A 19,502-nucleotide genomic window follows, 5' to 3' on the forward strand; every position below is an offset into this window, starting at 1 on the left:
AGTGCTTCATCCAGAGGCTCACTGAAGATGTTACCGAATATGGTGACGAAACATCTGAAAATGAAACTTCCAGCTCAGCGAGCAAACCTATATCCAGTATGTCAAAGTGTTAGTTGTAGAATCACATCACTAAATTCTAATGCATCAAATGTGATTATAAACCTGATGATAAAGTAGATGATGATAAAGTTAATTCATTTGGTATTTGATTCAGAGCTGTTTGTCCACGAACATATAAATGTGACCTTGAAAAGAAGGGCAAAAACACCTATGATGAATCTTACAAGTATAATCTTGAACAGAGAATGTATCATTTAAGTCTTTAGATTAGGTTATCTGCAGCATGTCTATTGATGTCTGAAAAATAGATTCTAGGTGAGCAGAGTCTCCCACAAGTGCCACACAGAGGACTTTCGCCTTTGTCAGAGTTGTAGGAAAATCTCTACGAGCATGTTGTTTGTGGGCTGCCATCTGCTTTGAAGCTTCTGAAACCACATTTCATTGTACTGGTGAACCAGGGATAGCATGCTCGTGCCCAGAGCTTGATTTGCCATTCTCATGGATTGCCAGCTCAAGCTTCCCACTTATCGGGATTGATGTTGACAGTTCCAGTTCTCTTTTGACAGCACCCTTGAATTGGAGTTTTGGATAGCTTGCTGGTATTTTGGCATAGGCTGCCTTCCTGTATAACACATTCTTGGAGAAGCAGCCACTTTCTATCCTGTGCATGTGCACAAGCCGCTGAAGCGAGGCTTATTTAGCTCTTGCCTCCCCTCTACTGATAGCATTCTGCAGACACCATTCCCTCTGCAACACCACAGCACACTCCTCCATCACTCCTAATGTGCCCTCACTCCCCCATTGGCACTTTGGCTTGTAATCACGGCAGGTATATCACTTGCCCTTTCACCTCCTCACTCTTCACTGTCCAAGGGTCCAACCACAACTCTTAGGTGAAGCAACAAGTTACTTGTACTTAATACAATCTAATCCACTATATTCACTGATCACAATTTGGGCGCCTTTATCTTTGGGCACATGGACGCAAACTGCGCGACTGCTTGGGATAACATCTCCACTTGGTCCATAAAAATGGCCTTGACTTCCCAGTTGCTTGCCATTTAAATAAACCACCTCGCCCTCATGCTAACATTCTGTCCTGAGCCTGCTACAATGGTGCAATGAAGCAGCATGAGATGACCATGAACATCCTTGGTAAAGTTAATTGACTGAACACTGATTCACGACAGTGAAGCCAGCACCAGCTTTGTACCTTTCCTTTTTTCCACAGTCATTCCAAAGGAATGTGTAAACTGCACTGATTTCCTTGAGGTCACTCTCTTCCAGTAGATGAATCTCAGTGAGGGTGAATATCTGGATATTTTACTGAGCTAACTTTCTACCAGCAAGAACAATACTTTCCTCAAGTCTCTGAAGAAGACTCATAGTGGACTTGAAATATTAACTTCAATTCTCTCTCTCCAGAGGTGCTGACAGACCTGCTGAGTTGCTGTAGCATTTTCTATTTTCATTCCTTCTCTCAAGTCTGTTGGCTGTTGCCAATCATCCATGTACCAATGGTAATCACTGTTTGTTTGAGACTGATGTAAAGCCACATTTGTGGGTTCCAGGCCAGTTGTGAACATGTTGGCAAGAGTGGGTGAAACAGAACAATGTTTTGGGCACACCTTCCTCATTGGCAAAGGGATTGCACAGTCATACATTGAGCTGCTGACCTCTGCTTCTGCTTTCGACAGTGAGATATGACGTTCTGGCCTGGGCCACCAGTGGGCAGGTTCACCAGTTCCAGCTCCTTGAGACTCCAAGTTTGTTTCAATATTGCTCACTCACCACTAAAAGATTTGGAGCATCAAAGGATGGAATTCAGATGATGGAGCAACGATGAACATGGCTTCTCTGCTCTGTATTGGATTATAGTGAGGGAGAGCTGTGCATTGCCAGTCTCGCTTTCTCAAACTAATTTGTATTTGTCCAGTCACAAAAATTGCTGAATATAGATCTTGATGCACCTGGTGATCAGGACATCTTCTTTGTCCTACCATGCTTTAGGCATTTCACAACATGGTCCTGCACTAGCTTGAAGACCACTGAATTATAGACTGCTTCATCTGCTCAGTTGGCCGGTATCGATCCTCTCATACTAGGATAGATAAATCTCTAGGTCACTGATGTTGCAGATCCACTGGTCACCCTCAACTAGTTTGCCCTGCCTGTCAAAGTGGTTTACTGGGGTGTGGCAATGTTACATGTTAACAACGACTTGGAGTTTCAGGTAACAGCTGGGTGAAAGGTGTGGACTAACACAGAATGAGTTCGGACTAACCTTCGAAGAGTACAGCAAAACTCTCTGTGACAGGCGCTGACCCAGTTCATCAGCCATGAATGAATTTTGAAATATAAACCTCACAGTGTGCAAGTATTGAATTATGCTGAGCAATTGCATTAATAATTATTACTGTAGCACATTTATATTAACAAGTGTTTCCATCTTAATGAACAGCTCAACTGATTCAAAATTGGCAGAGACACTAATGGATAATGGTATGATTGATTCTAATTTTGCTACCTTCTCTTGTCTTACATATGTTAATGATTGAATTTCCATTTATTGTCTACTTAGTGAGTTTTGAAAGATGTACTTAAGCAGTCTGCAGGATATAATAGTTAGTAAATTAACACTAGAAGGAGTGGGATTTTGCCAGCAGCAGGTAACAGGCCAGAGTAATAATGGAGATGCTGGTGACAGATAATAAGAGAGTTTTATATGAATATTGATGGGTAATAATTGCTGAAGATATTAAATCCTTGAGATATGGCTCATTTAGCATAGATTACAAAAGCAGCTCATTTGGAATTCCTTTCTTTTATTTCTAGGGGTCATGTGCTCAGTTTGCTAAAGAGTCTACACTTGTCATTGTTTACATCTGATTAAAGGTGATGACAGCAGTGGAAATAGATACTTATATAGCACCTTTAATGTGATAAAATGTCCCAGCAACTCATATGAGCAGTAAAAACCAAAATATGAACTAAAGTAATATTAGGTCAGATGGCCAACATTTTGGTCAAATAGATAGGTTTTGAAGAGTGCCCTAAAGGAGGAAAGGAGAGGCTAAGAGGCGTAGGGAGAATATTCCAGAGTTTAGTGCCAAGACAACTGAGTGTGCAACTATCAACAATAGAGGCATCAAAATTTGGGATTCACAGGAGGCCAGAATTAGAGGGCTCTGCTGTCTTGGCAGGTACTAGGGCTGGAGGAGATTACAGAGCTGGGAAGGGTTTTGAAAACAATAAGGAGAATTTTTCATGTCATGGAATCATAGAGATGTACATCATGGAAACGGACCCTTCGGTTCAACTTGTCATGCCGACCAGATATCCTAAATTAATCTAGTCCCATTTGCCAGCACTTGGCCCATATTCCTTTAAACAATTACTATTCATATACCCAATCCAGGTGCCTCTTAAATGCTGTAATTGTACCAGCCTCCACCACTTCCTCTGGTAGCTCATTCCATACACGCATCACCCTCTGCGTGAAAAAGTTGCCCCTTAATTCCCTTTTATATCTTTCCCTGCTCACCCTAAACCTATGCCCTCTAGTTCTGGACTCCCCTACCTCAGGGAAAAGACTTTGTCTATTTATCCTATCCATGCCTCTCATAATTTTATAAACTTCTATAAGGTCACCCCTCAGCCTCCAACACTCCAGGGAAAACAGCCCCAACCTATTCAGCCTCTCCACAAGCATAGAGGTGATAGGTAAACCAGGGGCAGTAGTGTTTTGGATGACCTCAAGTTTTTGGGGCATGGAATGTGGGAGATCAGCCAGGAGTAGATTGGCAGAGTCCGGTGTCAAGCAAAAGAATTATTGAGGATTTGTCAGCAACTGAGACATGAGGTAATGTTAGTTCAGGTTATATAGATGGAAAGACACAGTCTTCGTCATGGCATGCAAATATTAGTCAGGAGGTCATCTTAAATTCAAATGTGACATCAAGGTTGTGAGCAGACTGGTTCCATCACAGATGGTGGCTAGAGAGAGAGAGACAGAGAGAGAGAGAGAGAGAGTGTGTGAGAGAGAGAGAGAGAGAGAGAGAAAGAGAGATGAACTTGGGAACACTGAAGTAGAGTTTGGAACAGAGACCAAATACAACAGCTTCAGTCTTTCCAATATATAACTGAGGGAATTTTCTGTTAGACAATCAGTTTGATAATTTAGCTGCAGTGAGGAGTTGAGAGTGGTGCTAATGAGATAAAGGTGGGTGTCTTCAATGTACATATGAAACCTAATACTGTGTTTTCATGTGATGCAGCTGAGGGCAATATATAGATGAGAAATGGTATGGGCAAACTAATAAAGATCATGGATCCATTGTCGATTGTCAGGAAAACCCGTCTAGTTCACCAATGCCCTTTAGGGAAGGAAACTGCTATCCTTACCTGGTCTAGACTAAATGTGACTTCAGACCTACTGCAATGTGATTAACTCTTCTCTGGGCAATTAGGTATGGGCAATAAATGTTGGCCTAGCCAGTGATGTCCTCATCCTATGAATGAATGAAAAAAGTTTCAAATGTCCTCTCACACCAAAAAATATAAATGTTAACATGCGTTTAAGTCAGTATAAGTTACAAACTACTTATGAAGACATTGTGTATTTCACAATGAAAATTGCTGGCACAATATAGTCTGAAGATAATTAAGTGAACTATTCCCTGCTACATTGCAACATTTATTTATGATTTACCACAAAATCAGCATTGCTATTCCTCTTGTCACCTTATAATTATGGTTTTTTTTGTGATTCAGAAATCTGATTAAGCTTGCAGCACAAGTTGAAATTTGTTTCAACTAGCATCCCACAGCTTAATATTATGTTGCATTTTTGGAAATGATCCAGAACAAGGTGGGCTGCTCAAGAATGATGTAGACCTGCACCAACTTTCCCCTTTGTTCATCTTTGTTTCAGGTCTACATTCTGGAAGTGAACTTCAGTGAAACCTTTAGGCAAAGAGGACAAAGTTTCTTTGTCAACATTGCTTGTGCCTCCCGCCACACACACGTCTTCCAACTGCAGATACCACTGATCTCCTCCAAAAATAGTAAAAGATAAGATTAAATGAAAAGTTTACTTCCAACCCCATTTCATCCTTGAGCTGAGACTTTCCAAATAGCAGCTATTTCAATAGATCTCTGAGAACTTCAGACAAGATTTAAACACTGCTTTTCATCACTTCCTTCCTTCTCCTACTCATGCCACTCCACCCCCATCTGCACAAACTCTATAACCTTTAGCGGGATTGATTTTAAAAATATGTAGTTTCAGAACAGATAACTGATTTGTACTTAAGGGTAAAACAATTGCTGTTCTTCTCACTTAGCACTTACACTGGATGGCAGGCTGCCTCACAGCACCAGGGACCTGGGTTTGATTCCATCCTTGGGGTGACTGTCTAAGTGGATTTTGCACATTTTCCCTGACTATGTGAGTTTCCTCCCACAGTGGATTGGCCATGCTAAATCGTCCAGGGATGTGCAAGGTAGGTCTGTTAGTAAATTTGGGAGTACGGGGAATAGAGTGGGTCCAGGTGAGCTGCTCTTCAGAGAGTTGATCTAGACCTGATGGGCTGAATGACCTCTGTTTGCACTGTAAGAGTTTTATGATTCAAAACATATGCAAAATATAACATTTGATATATGCATGAGTTCGAAGTGGTGATCCTGAATTGATTGTATTTAGCAAAATGGCTGTGCAAATATTCTCAAGTGAACATTCTTATATCTTATCGGATGTCTTATATCAGCTGAGCATTCATTCAGATGCCAGCAGTACTCAGTCTCATCATTTTGGGAAAGTCAATGTGTTTCAATCACATTAGAGTTGTCTGCCCTATTTTTGTTTTTAAATATGTGTCCTGGATATCATAAATCATTTCAGTTCAATTTCTAGATAAAGTGATTGGGATGGTAACCAATACTTTGAGGAAAAAAGGATTACCATTTACTGGCATTTATACAGCTTTGAGATCCAATGTGGTGAGTAATAGCATAAGAACAAAACTTCTAAACTCTTATGTATGATTGTAAATTCCTCCACATATAACATCAACCCATTGGTCATTAATGGTTTATATGTTTTGTTACATAAATAGTTTGAATTTGCTATCTCATTTTACTTTCAAGCAATATTGGATGATTAATGTCTCAAAACCATCTAAGCAAAAATTGTATAAACCCCCCACTTTTAATTTTCTTCCAATCTTTATTCTCCGTGGGATCCTTTAAGAATGCATTCATTCTGACTATGGGGGGTTTGAGGAGGGTAGATCCCAATGGGATGAAGCTGCGATTCTGGAACCTTCCTGAATCGGTCCCTCAATTACATGAGCTTGCAGCGTGTCCTGTCTCTGACCTGATCTTCTCAAAAATGGTTCAGGACAGAGTTGGTACTGACAGCAGGGTGACTGGGAGACTGCTGTGCCGGTGGGCAAATTGCAAGGGATCAAGGCAGTCTGGGAGATTGGAGTTGATGTCAGCCATGACCAACCTCTCGAAGCACTTCATAATTATGGATGTCAGAGGCACCAGGCAGTAGTCTTTGAGGCACACTGCATGATTTTTCTTTGGCACCAGGATGGTACTTAGGAGCAGCAAATACTTTGGTAAACTTACAAAGAGGAAGACTGGGGTAGATAGAAAGTATTCCCGACATGTTGTGAGTGTTAATTTAGAATTGACAAGATTAAGATTGTTGCAAACAGAAATGGTGCAAAAGGGACAAATTTTACTGGGAAATGCATTACTTGGCACACAGACACATACGCACACACAGTCACAGGAACAGGAACACAAGGACAAACATACATGCACACTAACATGCAGACACATTCTGTCAACATCACGTCAACTAGAAATATCCAACTGCCTTGCTGAAATATTAGGCTGGAGATAGTGTTTAATGAATCAAAGCAGGACCTTAAGGACAGGATGTCCCCACTGAGAGATTTAATGTTGGTTCTGAGATAAATCTGGGGACTTTACAGCTCCCTGCACACCTCACCCAGAGTGAAAGAGAATGTAATTGGAAATTAACATGCAAATTGTAGTCATCTTCCATCTTGAGGATTACACAATGATTCGGATCAGTATGGGGAGGTGATATCTGAGTGGTATTATTGGTAGACGATTAATCCACAGGACCAGGTAATGCTTTGGGGATTGTTGATTGTTGATTGGCCGAAAAACCCACCCAGTTCACTAATGTCCTTTAGGGAAGGAAAATGCTATCATTACATTGTCTGGCCTACACGTGACTCTAGACCCTCAGCAATGTGGTTGACTCTTAAAGAATATAACAAGAAAGTATGTTTCATTCAACAGTTCCCATCTGGACAATGAGAAGAAGTGGCAGAGGATTTTAGATGCTGGCAGAGGGATACATGGAAGAGTATAATATTAGGATTTGTTTCAAGGAGCGCAGATGATAGCCCTCCCCCATTCCCAGAAGAAGTACTGAGCTGTCTTGCCTGCCAAAAGCCTGTGCTTTGAAAGATGCTGGGATGTTTGCCAGTCTCCACCCTTCCTTGCAGACCAAGGAATTGCAGCTGAGAGAAAATGAGGTCTTTAAGTGACCATTAATTCTCTCCTTCAGAGCTCTCAATAGGCCTTAGTGTGGACATGCTGCCTTACCTGTCTGCTGTTCAACAAGGGACAGTGTATGGTCGACAAAAAGGCAAGAGACTGGCCACATGCTTTATTTTATGTGCCCCTCATCTTCAGATAGACCAGCAGAGGGCCTACAAAATTCAACACATGGACACTAAAGCAAGCCTATGTACCATGGCAATGATGGTTTATTTAGCTGTAATAGGGATCTAAATGGTAAGTAAGGGAGTGATTCATTGTTAATATTGCCATTGTTTGTCAGCAAATTGCTTCACCAGACATTCTCTCTTTATTGTTTCAGGTTATCAGAAAGGCCAGCAATGAAGTTGGTCAAACTGGACGGCGATTAATGACCACGGATTCAACTAGCTCTGTGCTGTACCCACCCCTGAATGTAACAAATGGTACAAATACATGCATTCTTTTCCATGCAACCAGACTGCAATTAACAGCCAATGGAATATTGATTGACTTGACCAATAAAACTTTCATATCCAATTCGGTGGACTCCACAAACTCTATGTGTTCAACCACTAATACCACGTAAGTTGAAGAAATAATAAAGACAGACACCACTTCCTTTTGTCTGAGCAGCTGATTTTATCCCACCTCATTAAACAATTTGCAATGTGAGGTCATATGCCTGAATACCTGGTAACAACTGTCTGAATCACACTTTTACCAGCATGGGTATGAGTTTGTCCAAGTTGATGAGGTGTATGGGGTTGAGAGTATGGGTATGAGTCCATCCTGCTATCTTGTTCACTTTATTTGGCTGATTATAATTTGGTTATAATTCTAAAGTATTCTTTTCCCATATACTTGGACCTCATATTCTAGAGAAGAGGCATTAGGACACAGAAGGATGCAAATTGGCCGTTCATGTCTAGACCAGTTCTTTGGGTGTAATACAGTCAGTCCCATTTACCCACTCGATCCCCATAGCCATGCAAATACATTTCATTTGAGTTCCTATCCAAATTCATTTTCAAATTGTTGATCACCTCTGCTACCACAACCGTCTGGGTAGATATCATCAGTTTATCACCACTCATTGTGTAAGAAATGTTTTTCCTTATCATTACTGTGACGATGCTGTGATTTTAAGAGATGTGTTTGTCCTGGTTTCTTTTAGAGAGAGATAAGGGGACAGGTGCCAAACAATCTATGAGAAGAGAAGCAATGTTTTAAACTGTGGGTGTTTTTTTTAAAGGTTGGAACAATAGAAGCAGTCCGAATGGGTGTGGTCAAGCTCCCATAGAAGCAAGGATTTTAGGTTTAACTTTCAGCTGCTATTGCTGGGGTCTCAACAGGATTGGAAAGCAATGAATCTCTCCTAGGAGAAAGTGAGGTCCGCAGATGCTGGAGATCAGAGTCTAGAGTCTGGTGCTGCAAAAATCACAGCAGGTCAGGCAGTATCTGAGGAGCAGGAAAGTTGATGTTTCGCACATAAGCCCTTCATCAGGAATCTCTCCTGGCTGCTACTCACACTCTCTGTCTCTCTCTCTCTCAGTTTTCTCTGGACGTTTTTCATTCTGGGCTGCTGGAGTTGCATGTGCGACAATTTCTGTTTTTCTGAATTTGCCTTTTGCCAAGGTTGTGTTTATGAAATGTTACTATATTGGAACAGTTACTGTTCAGTATTAAAATAATCTATTATTCTGATAAATTTTCCAATAGAGTTAAGTTATTTCACGTTCCTCTTTCTTTTGTTGTATTTTAACTACAGTGCTTGACTAAATTGTTTTTTGCTTTAGGTTGAATAGTTTGACCAATGTAATTGTATCTGGAACACAGCACTTCACGCTTACCTTTCAAATGAGAAGTCGTCAGGCTACCTTCTTATTATAATTTGAGGTGATCTGATCCGGTCCATAACAGTAAACTTGTATCTCTTGCACAAAGCCTTAAATCTGTGCTTTCTCTGTGGTTCTATGAGCTAATTGGAAGAACTTTACTTTACCCATATTATCAGATCTCCCCTTAATCCCCTTTGCTCCAGGAGCAGCTTCATCCCAGCTCCTCAGAGCCTTATTTTATAGGTAGCGTTCAGGCTTGCTCTCTATCGATTTGACCTTCCTATGCACAGAGCACATACTGGGGGTATTACAAATTGAAGAGTTGATGAATGGATCACAGCAGAATTTAAAGGGTCACTGATGATCCTGAAAGTTATCCTGCAATGAACTGGAAAACTGCCCCATTTAACTTGATAAGTTTGGAAGTACAGTACAGCTCCATGATATCCTACAGAGAGATGATTATTTTGTAGGTGCAAGCTTCCCTATAACAAACAGTGGTACTAGAGCAGCATAAATGTGTGTGAGAATGCAAGAGAATGTTATCTCTTTCAGAAGCTGGCAATATGCAAGAAATAAATATCTGGCATCTGAGTTACGTTTTACTCTGAATGTTTTACTTAACATCACAATGACTATGAGGTTTACTTTGCTAACTTTATCATTTCCTAAATGTATAGGAATACTTATTTTCTAAGGGCATGGTGTACTGTTGCCTAAGACATTTCTGTACTGTTTTAGGGCTGCAATGTGGTGTCAGGTTGGAGGAAGGGGAAATGAGGAAACTGGTGAAGTCCACATTGATGCTATGGGGTTGAAGGGGCCCAAGGCGGAAGATGAGGTGTTCTTCCTCAAGGCATCGGGTGATGAGGGAGTGGCGATGGAGGAAGCCGAGGACCTGCATGTCCTCAGCAGAGTGGGAAGGGGATGTTCGACCATGGGGCAGTGAGGTTGATAGGTGTGGGTGTCCTGGGTGTCTCTGAAGCACTCTGTGAGAAGGCGTCCAGTCTCCCCAATGTAGAGGAGACCACATCGGGAGTAATTAGATTAGATTAGATTACTTACAGTGTGGAAACAAGTCTGACCCACCGAACACCGACACACCGACCCGCCGAAGCTCTACCCACCCATACCCCTACATTTACCCCTTAGCTAACACTATGGGCAATTTAGCATGGCCAATTCACCTAACCTGCACATTTTTGGACTGTGGGAGGAAACCGGAGCACCCGGAGGAAACCCACGCAGACACGGGGAGAATGTGCAAACTCCACACAGTCAGTCGCCTGAGGCGGGAATTGAACCCAGGTCTCTGGCGCTGTGAGGCAGCAGTGCTAACCACTGTGCTACCGTGCCGCCCCTAATGGATACAATAAATATATAGAAGTGCAGGTGAAAATTTGATGGATGTGGAAGGCTCCTTTCAGGCTTTGGATGGAGGGTGAGGAGAGGAGGTATGGACGGAGGTTTTGCAATTCCTGCAGAGGCAGGGGAATGTGCCAGGAGACTGGACATCTTCTCACAGATTGCTTCAGAGGAGACTAGACACCTTCTTGCAGAGTGCTTTAGACTACATCTCCGGGACACCCGCACCTATCAATCCACTGCCCCGTGGCCGACCATTTCAACTCCCCCTCCACTCTGCGGAGAACATGCAGGTCCTGGGCCTCCTCCATCGCCACTCCCTCACCACTCGATGCCTGGAGGAAGAAAGTCTGATCTTCCGCCTCGGGACTCTTCAACCCCATGGCATCATGTGGACTTCACCAGTTTCCTCATTTCCCCTCCCCCAACCTTACACCAGTTCCAACCTTCCAGTTTAGCAGTGTCCTCATGACCTGTCCCACCTGTCCATCTTCCTTCCCACCTATCTGTTCTACCCTCCTCTCTGACCTATCACCTTTACCCCAACCTCCATTCACCTATTGCATTCTCAGCTGCCTTCTCCCCAGCCCCACCCCCCCTCCCATTTATCTCTCCACCCCCAAGTTCCTAGCCTCATTCTTGATGAAGGGCTTTTGCCCGAAACATTGATTTTCCTGCTCCTCAGATGCTGCCTGGCCTGGTGTGTTTTTCCAGATTCACTCTAATCTCGAGCACCTGCGGTGCACATTTCCAACCTGCAGTGAGGCGTCAGCCTAGACATGTTTCTGTAGGTACTGTAGGAGGTTATATTATTTGTCAGTCATATTTTTATTCTAATCTTATAACTTTCTGCTTTCATTAGACATTAATATTCCAATGTGATCCAAGTTATGCTTATCTCGTGCTTTCAAATTTAAGTTTAGATTTCTGACTTCAGGTTTAAGGCTTATTTTGATAAAGCGACCTTATGTTATGTATCTTACTTTAGATTATCGCTCAAGTATTCACTTCAAAAAATTCCACTCATCCATGCTAATACTCTGGAGATCAGGTAATTTTCATGCCATTTCTGATTTAGTGGCAGAAATTTGCTTTTATGCAATCAAAAGTTTTTTCTAAATCTATTTAATATGGTAACAGCTTTCAAATTGAACTGATAAAGGCCTGAAATAGCAGCTGGCTCCTGACAAATATGTAGTTACATCTGTTTTAAACAAAACTAATTTTACTTATATAAAACTAGTTAACAAAGCAAGCACTAATGTAACATCACAGTTTGTCAGTGCTGTACTTAAACCTAGTTCCTTCCTTACTTCTTAATTTCACACGAGAGTTCTCTTATACATTATTAAGGGTCTGTCTACTTATTCTGCTGGGATCAAAAAAAAACTTGTCACACTTTGATCTCTTCGCAATGTTTCATATATTTTCTGAGGTATAAAACTTCATGGAGATCCTTCTATTAGCTTTTGGCCAAACAACCCTCCAACTTAACATCAAAACCTCATTCCTAAAGACTTCACAATTCAAATTTGGCCTCACTTCATACATGCTCAGTGATTTTAAAACTCATGGACATGCCTACAGTTCCTAATGGCCATTTTGTTCCTTGTCTTGGCTTTGAACAGACATGAATTGCTTTTCCCAATACGTTCTCGGGCTATCTGCTGTTCATTGTAACTGTTACTGTAGATTTCTCCCTGTAGCCTCAAGCTGGGGAAAACTTGCAACCTCTTTTCTCCTCACTAACTGTTCCTTCAAGTGCAACGTAAACCTGTAATATGTGATGTCTGACAAAGTTAGTATTTTGCATTTATCTACATATCAATTCAGTTCATCAACTAAAAGCTGCTTTTTTCAAAAAACATATGAATTATGAAATCTGATAGTTGCAGCAATTGGTAAGTTAAAAATGTTACAAGGGCACCCTCCATTATTAATATGGACATTGAAGTTCCTGATGTAAGAAATTAACGGGAAACAAGTTTGGATGCTCTATGTTACTTATTGACGATCATCAAGACTATACATTATATTTAAGTGCAATGGGATTAGTGGGTAGGTAGTATTGGTAACAAGAGCTTCAAACATAATTTCTTCACAATTTTAGGTTCATACATTTTTTTCCTTTATATATACACTTTTACTTCATATTATCACTATTCAATGTCACAGCATGATGTATCAATGAATGTGGACCTCTCTTAACTTCATTGGCTATTATCACTGTCTCGTCTACTCCTCACCTATAGCTATTTCTTTATAAATTAATTTATTCACTGTTTTCATTGTTATTTGAAGCAAATTTGTCACAAGGGCCTAGCAACACATGAACATTGTTAATCTTATCCATTGGCATGGTAGTTTTTCTGTCACATTATAGGAAAACTAAATTCTTTTGAACAATTCATATACCAAGCATCACGATGGTGTGCAAAATGGTTTGGATGTTTTGATTTCCTTCAAAGGTTTCTAATGAGGAACAAGTTCTACACTGGATCAGCTCGAAACTGGTTCAAATTGGATTTTGTTGAAATTGTGCAGGATGAGCTCCATGTCGCAGTGTTTAATGTGTCTGGTATCTCAGCACCACAGGAGTATTCCTTTCACTGTCAACTTGTAGGAACCAGCTGGCTTGACGGTGTGACATTCATCCCTGCTAACAAGGCAGCTGAAGCTTGGACTATCACCATTTCTGAATTTCAGGTAACTAGGTGACAATGAATAAATTCATCCATGGAACTCTTTATTATTAAGAAGCACAATTGTTGATTTAATGGCAGGTATGAGAAATTCAAAAATGTTTGCATTCTCCCAAACCTTATAATGTTCAAATAAATAAAAGCTAAAATTTTCATTCACAATAGTTTTGGGTGAGTTGCCTTAAAAGTCATACTAATTTTAACTATTATGAGAAGCCAATACAGTCCAGGTTACATCACTAGCCAGCACATGGTCAATTCCGGTTTTGATGTTTGTGCTTTCTTATCAGAGAAAATGAAAATGAGGTCTTCTGAAAAGTGATGCATTACAGTATCGACGATGCAAGAGGCAGTAATGCTGCTTCCTGTAACCGCTCATGCATTATTGGTGCTTTCACACGTTGTGAACAGAATCTGCTATCCTTTGCCTCATGTGGAGTAGGAAACAGTAGAATCTGCAATCTAGTGCGCAAGTGAGCTACAAATTTCAATGGCATCTATTTGCCGTTGGATCTGCTGATTACGAAGAATTGAAGATGTAGCTCCTTAGCATGAGCTACATTGCACAAACTTGGGATGTCCAAAACCTTCACATTTAAGAAATACTTCTTGAAATGTAGCCAGGTGGCACTGGTTATGGGACAACTAATTTGCAAATAACAAGGTCCCACTGGATGTCAACTTAAAAGAACAACAGAGCCTAATTCTTTTGTGGGATATGGCAATGCAATAAATCTCGTAATATGTTGAGTTAGCTTGAGTTCTGCACTGTGAGAGGTGTCATTTTATCAATGGGATCCGAAATCTGCAGAAGACAGCATAAGAGTGATTTGTTACCCATCTCCAATTGGATTTGAACTGAAAGGCTTGCTGTGTTGCAGAGGGCACCTAAAGGCCAACCACATTGATATAGGCCATACCAAGTAAGGATGGCAGATAATCTTCCTTAAATGATACCAATGAACCAGTTGAATTTTTACAACAATTGATAATAGTTTTATGGTCACCATTGCCAAAATTAGCTTTTAATATCAGATTTACCCATGGAGTTTAAGTTCCACCAGCTACAGTGGTGGGATTTGAGCTCATGTCTCCAGAGCATAGTCTGGGCTGCTGTCCAGTGGTATTACCACTCTATCTCTGTCTCCTGCAGAATTTAGTTACCATTGGAAAATTGGCACCTCTCACAGTGCAGAACTCCAGCCAAGTCAACATCTTACAAGATTTATTGCATTGTTTTGTATAGAAGTTAATGCAAGCTCTTGACTAAAATAGTAACCTGTATTTCAAATTTTGTTGTTTTTATGATAATTTCTTTTCCTCTACAGATTCAGGGTTTCAGTGTGAAGAATAACCTATTTTCTTATGCTGTTGACTGTACCTCATTCTTCACTCATGCAATCTGGATGGCCATGGTGACATCTCTGGTCCTTTTGTGCATCCTTATCTATGGCATCCATATGATCATGCAGCTGACAACTAATGATCGCTTCGATGATCCAAAAGGACAAGCTCTAACAATCCCCCAGACTGACTAGGTTCGTCCATTGAGCTGAATTTGTTTTATCTCCTTTAATTATCATTTTCATTACCTGAATCAAATCTACATGACTTATTTTCCAGATTTTAGCCTTCACAGTATGATGAAGTTGATTTATAATATCCACGTACTGGACCTTTAAAATTCAGACTGACCAAATATGTATGGTACACTATGTTTCTCGAAAGCTTGGGGAACACTGGCTTGGGGAGACACCATACAAATCGCTGAAGCACTACAGTTTTCAAGCTATGAAAGAGCAGAAGAACAACCATAAAAATGCTCACAGGGTATAGAACCTTTTGAATGACAGTTTGGATACATGAAAGTAGGGAGATGATGGAGGATAAAAATAAAAAACAAATATAAATTAAATGTATTTGTTTGAAACTAATTTAGGTCTGCCATGTAAGTAATAGTTTGAAGTCACATCTTGCTCCACTATTAAACAAGAGATTGAGATAACAAATTGAAAACCTAAATAAGGCAAATAAACTGAGCACTCCAACCTGTCACAATTTATAGAAACCACAGATTTTTTTTTGACAGAAGTTAAATGAACTTACATTTAAACTAATTATGATAATGATACGAAAGTAGTCTAAAGCCAATGTGAAACTCCTATTTAAGTAAAACATTTCAAATTAAGAATGCAGATGATGAGTAGATTGACTTATTTAGTAAATTAAATTAGTTATACACATGACAAATTAGAATTGATGTAATTGTGTTAACAGATGCATTGTCTTTCTGAACTTTAGCTCTGGTGAAGAGTCATCTAGACTTGAAATATTAGCTTGCTCTCTCTCCACGGATGCTGTCTGATCTGCAGCATTTGTTGTTTGCAGCACTGTCTTTCTGGTAATTGCCTCCCCCCTGAGATTTATGTTCATATCTGCAACAGCTAAAATTAAAATGTCAATTCACAATGATATAAAGTTACTTGGATGTTTGCAGGTAAAATCTGTTAACAACAGATGAAATTTAACTGCCCAACATAACTTAATGTATAATTACTGTAGGCAGGTGATGTAGAAAATTGTCAATAGCATGAAAATCAGTGAGACTGATAGCGAGCAGTGAACATTTACTGCTGCAGTAGGATATGTTCTTCCATATTTAGTGATGAATGATTAGTTGAAGTAATTGAAACTTTACATTGTGTGACTGAGCCAAAGTAAAGTGATTTTTTTCTCCAATTCTCTTGCCACTTTGGCAAGCTTTCTTTAAATTACATTAAACCCTGTTTAAACCGTCTTTATTGCTTCCAATATTCTTATTAACTTAGTGAGTATTCCTTACATAACATAGCTTGGCCAAATCATCCTACTTAGAGACAAAAAATCTGCAGATACTCAAATCTAAGGTTGACAAGCAGGAGGCTGGAAGAACACAGCAAGCCAGGCAGCATCAGGAGGTGGAGAAGTCAATGTATTGGGACTGGGGGTGGGTGTAAAGGGAGCTGCAGATCAAGGGGGTGTAGGGACAGAATGGGGATACGTCAACACAGATAGACGGTATGACCTGGTTGGTCAATGGGAGGAATGAATCTGGTTGGTAGCAATAAAGAAGGGCCAATGACAGGAATGGAGCTAGAAAGGTCTCTCGTTGTCATCTTTGTGAAAAGTGTGTTTTGTCCTGAAAATCTTTATGTGCAAATTTAAATTCTGATGATCTCATTAAATAAATCCAATTTAAAGTAATTATTGTTGCTAGATGATCAGTATTGGCAATGATTCTCTAATGTAGGATGGGATGGAATGCTGTCCAAGTACACATGGATTTATTTTAACAAATTTTGGGATCATTTACTCAAGTTTTAAAATGATAATGCAGATTTAATTAGAACACTGCATGGGAAAATTCTCTTCCTTTAATTTTGTATAGAGAGCGGCATCATTGGCTGAACTTACTGAAATATCATGTTGAAAATGAGCATGTATGTCAAACTAAGCTGTTCCAACTCTGAACTGGGGAAGGTCATTGATGTAAAAAAAAAGAACCCAGAACTACGGAGGCCACTTCTCAACACTTCTGAATCATAAATGGATTATTTGCCAGTTTGTTTTGTCTCTAGTAGTGAAGTTGGCTCAGTAACACAAAATTGGGCAGGATGCAGATATGTCATATTTATGTTCCGATTTGTCAAGCTGACTGCAAAATAAATACAGAATATTTTCAACTCTACTTTTTGAAGTCATCAGTGATCAATCAAATATAGAGGTTAGTAACTTTGCAATTTCATTTTTGATTCATCACGATATATATATATCTATCACTAGAGAATAGAGCTAACGCATTAAAGATAGTGTTTGTTTGACTTTTTTTTTGTAAATGTAAATCATATGTGACATAGCCTTAATTCTCAGACTCTGTGGTTACTGCACAAATGTGGAGGAAATATTAGACTGTACTAAGTTTCACTTTATATATGCAGTAGTCTGTCTTTCTCCGCAGCCAAGTTTAAAATAGGCTTGTTCCTCCAGATTCATTTCACAACCTATCATTATTTGTGCGAGTAGTAAACTGGGAATGCATCTATACATTAGTCTGTCCTGAAAAAGGACTAGGCTGCAAGATACTGTTAATTATCAATGATAGTGTAACCTCATGCACTGTGGTTTTGTAAGATAATTAAAATTTGTGGTGATGGAATCAGATGCTGGAACATACTGGGAATGTCATGTCAACTAATGATGATGTGATCTTCAGCAATAAATATTTTCTCTGGTAATCTATCAAAGTGCTGAAATTTATTTAAAGTGAAACAATTTGTATGACTTTAGTTAAAATATGACAAATACAAGTCAACACTCAGATTTCCAAATTACACTGCTGGTAGATGAATTTTCACACCATTTTTAAAAATAGAAGCTCTGAATGAAAATGTTAATAATTGGGTGGAAAAATTTTCCTATAACTTTTCTTGCAATCCCTTTTAACTATAAACATATCAGTTAATTAAGGTGTGAAAATCAGAGCGCAGATTTTAATTATATCTGGAACTGAAAGAATTAACTTTGACTGGAATCTGACTATTAACACCTTATATATTCAGAAAGCCATTATAACTGTAAGTGCATTTTTAAAAAAAATTGATACTTTGGATATTCTTCATGAGCCAGATCAGCATTTATTGTCTATCCCTAGTTGTCAGGGAGATAAAAGTTGATCAATAGAGTTAATAGACATTTTCTCTAAGCTGGCTTTTCAGAGATGTTACGACGCATCTCTGGAACAGGTGAGACTTGAACCCAGGTCTCATGATACCAACAGTGCACCTCAAGAGCCCAAAAGCAACAGTTAATGACAGATCAGATTGCATAGGATTTGCAGATTTCCTTCCTTCACTGAACCAGTTCAGAATTGACAACAATCCGACAGCAGTGTGATCAGTTACCTGTTTAGAGTTGACAGCAGAATTTAAAAAGAGAGCAGATGAATGGAATGGTTGCAGATTCCCAAGTTAGGGACATCGTTTGATGTAAAGAATGCTCACTCTGTACCAGGCCTGTGATTGTAAAACTGAAGAAACACTCCATCAGAGTTAAATTAAATAGATCCTGAAAATGCATGGGATTTTGCTATCAGTGATCACGATAAAAGCAGCAGACCAATCTTCACTTGCCTAATCATTATAATGATTGGTGTACGCAGTGTTAACCCTGCCATTTGTTAGCTGCTGCAAACCTCAGTAGATGGTCCAAAGCATGGCTTGATGACACTGCTCAAAGCAAACCTGCATCTTTTCAAGAGGAATAAAACAAATGAACTGTGGATGCTGAAAATCTGAAACAAAATCAGATAGTGTGAAGGACTGGTCTGGCAGCATCTATGGAGAGAAAGCAAAGTTAACATTTCGGGTCCAGTGATCTGAAGAAGAGTCATACCAGACTCAAAATGTTAACTTTCTTCTTTCTCCACAGATACTGTCCAAAAGTGTGGCACTGAAAAAAAAGCCCTGATGAAGGACTTATGCCCAAAACATTGATTGTCCTGCTCCTCGGATGCTGCTGGACTTGCTGTGCTTTTCCAGCACAAACCTTTCGACCGATCTCCAGCATCTGCAGTCCTCCCTTTCTCCACAAATACTGCCCGGCCTGCTGAGTTTCAATAGCAATTTCTGTTGCTCCTAAAGAGGAATTGCATTGTGGCTGGAACACGTACTTGGAGACTTGGATGAAGTCTAAGAAAGAGTGAGGAATGACAACATGCAAAGAGTAGGCTCCAACCCTTTCAGATTGTGTATTGGAGGTTTTGGTGGAGAGGAGAAGAGCTGACCATAGTGGGGCAGAAACATTTCGGGTCCATACCCAAAGGTATACGGACTGGATACTGTGAGGTCAATACCAGCAGTTGAGTTCCAATCATCTAGATGCGGCATCACAAAAACTTCAACAGTGAATG

General features: G+C 39.9%; 1 protein-coding gene across 4 annotated transcripts in view; it reads left to right on the plus strand.

Moving 5' to 3' along the window:
* Positions 1 to 19,502, plus strand: part of LOC140458275 (V-type proton ATPase subunit S1-like) — a 59,859-nt gene that overhangs the window by 33,242 nt on the left and 7,115 nt on the right. Inside the window, exons 5-11 of one of the 4 annotated variants that reach the window (XM_072552678.1) lie at positions 2,522 to 2,562; positions 5,975 to 6,060; positions 7,991 to 8,232; positions 11,842 to 11,904; positions 13,322 to 13,559; positions 14,884 to 15,093; positions 15,179 to 17,799. In XM_072552678.1, coding sequence (XP_072408779.1) covers positions 2,522 to 2,562; positions 5,975 to 6,060; positions 7,991 to 8,232; positions 11,842 to 11,904; positions 13,322 to 13,559; positions 14,884 to 15,093 — 880 coding nt within the window. In that variant the 3' untranslated portion in view covers positions 15,179 to 17,799. Of the gene's footprint in view, positions 1 to 2,521; positions 2,563 to 5,974; positions 6,061 to 7,990; positions 8,233 to 11,841; positions 11,905 to 13,321; positions 13,560 to 14,883; positions 17,800 to 19,502 lie in introns of those variants that run through there. The other 3 variants (XR_011953465.1, XM_072552679.1, XM_072552680.1) reach the window with 3 other exon arrangements.

Source organism: Chiloscyllium punctatum, chromosome 32 (genome assembly GCF_047496795.1).
Source record: "Chiloscyllium punctatum isolate Juve2018m chromosome 32, sChiPun1.3, whole genome shotgun sequence".
Classification (NCBI taxonomy): Eukaryota; Metazoa; Chordata; class Chondrichthyes; order Orectolobiformes; family Hemiscylliidae; genus Chiloscyllium; species Chiloscyllium punctatum.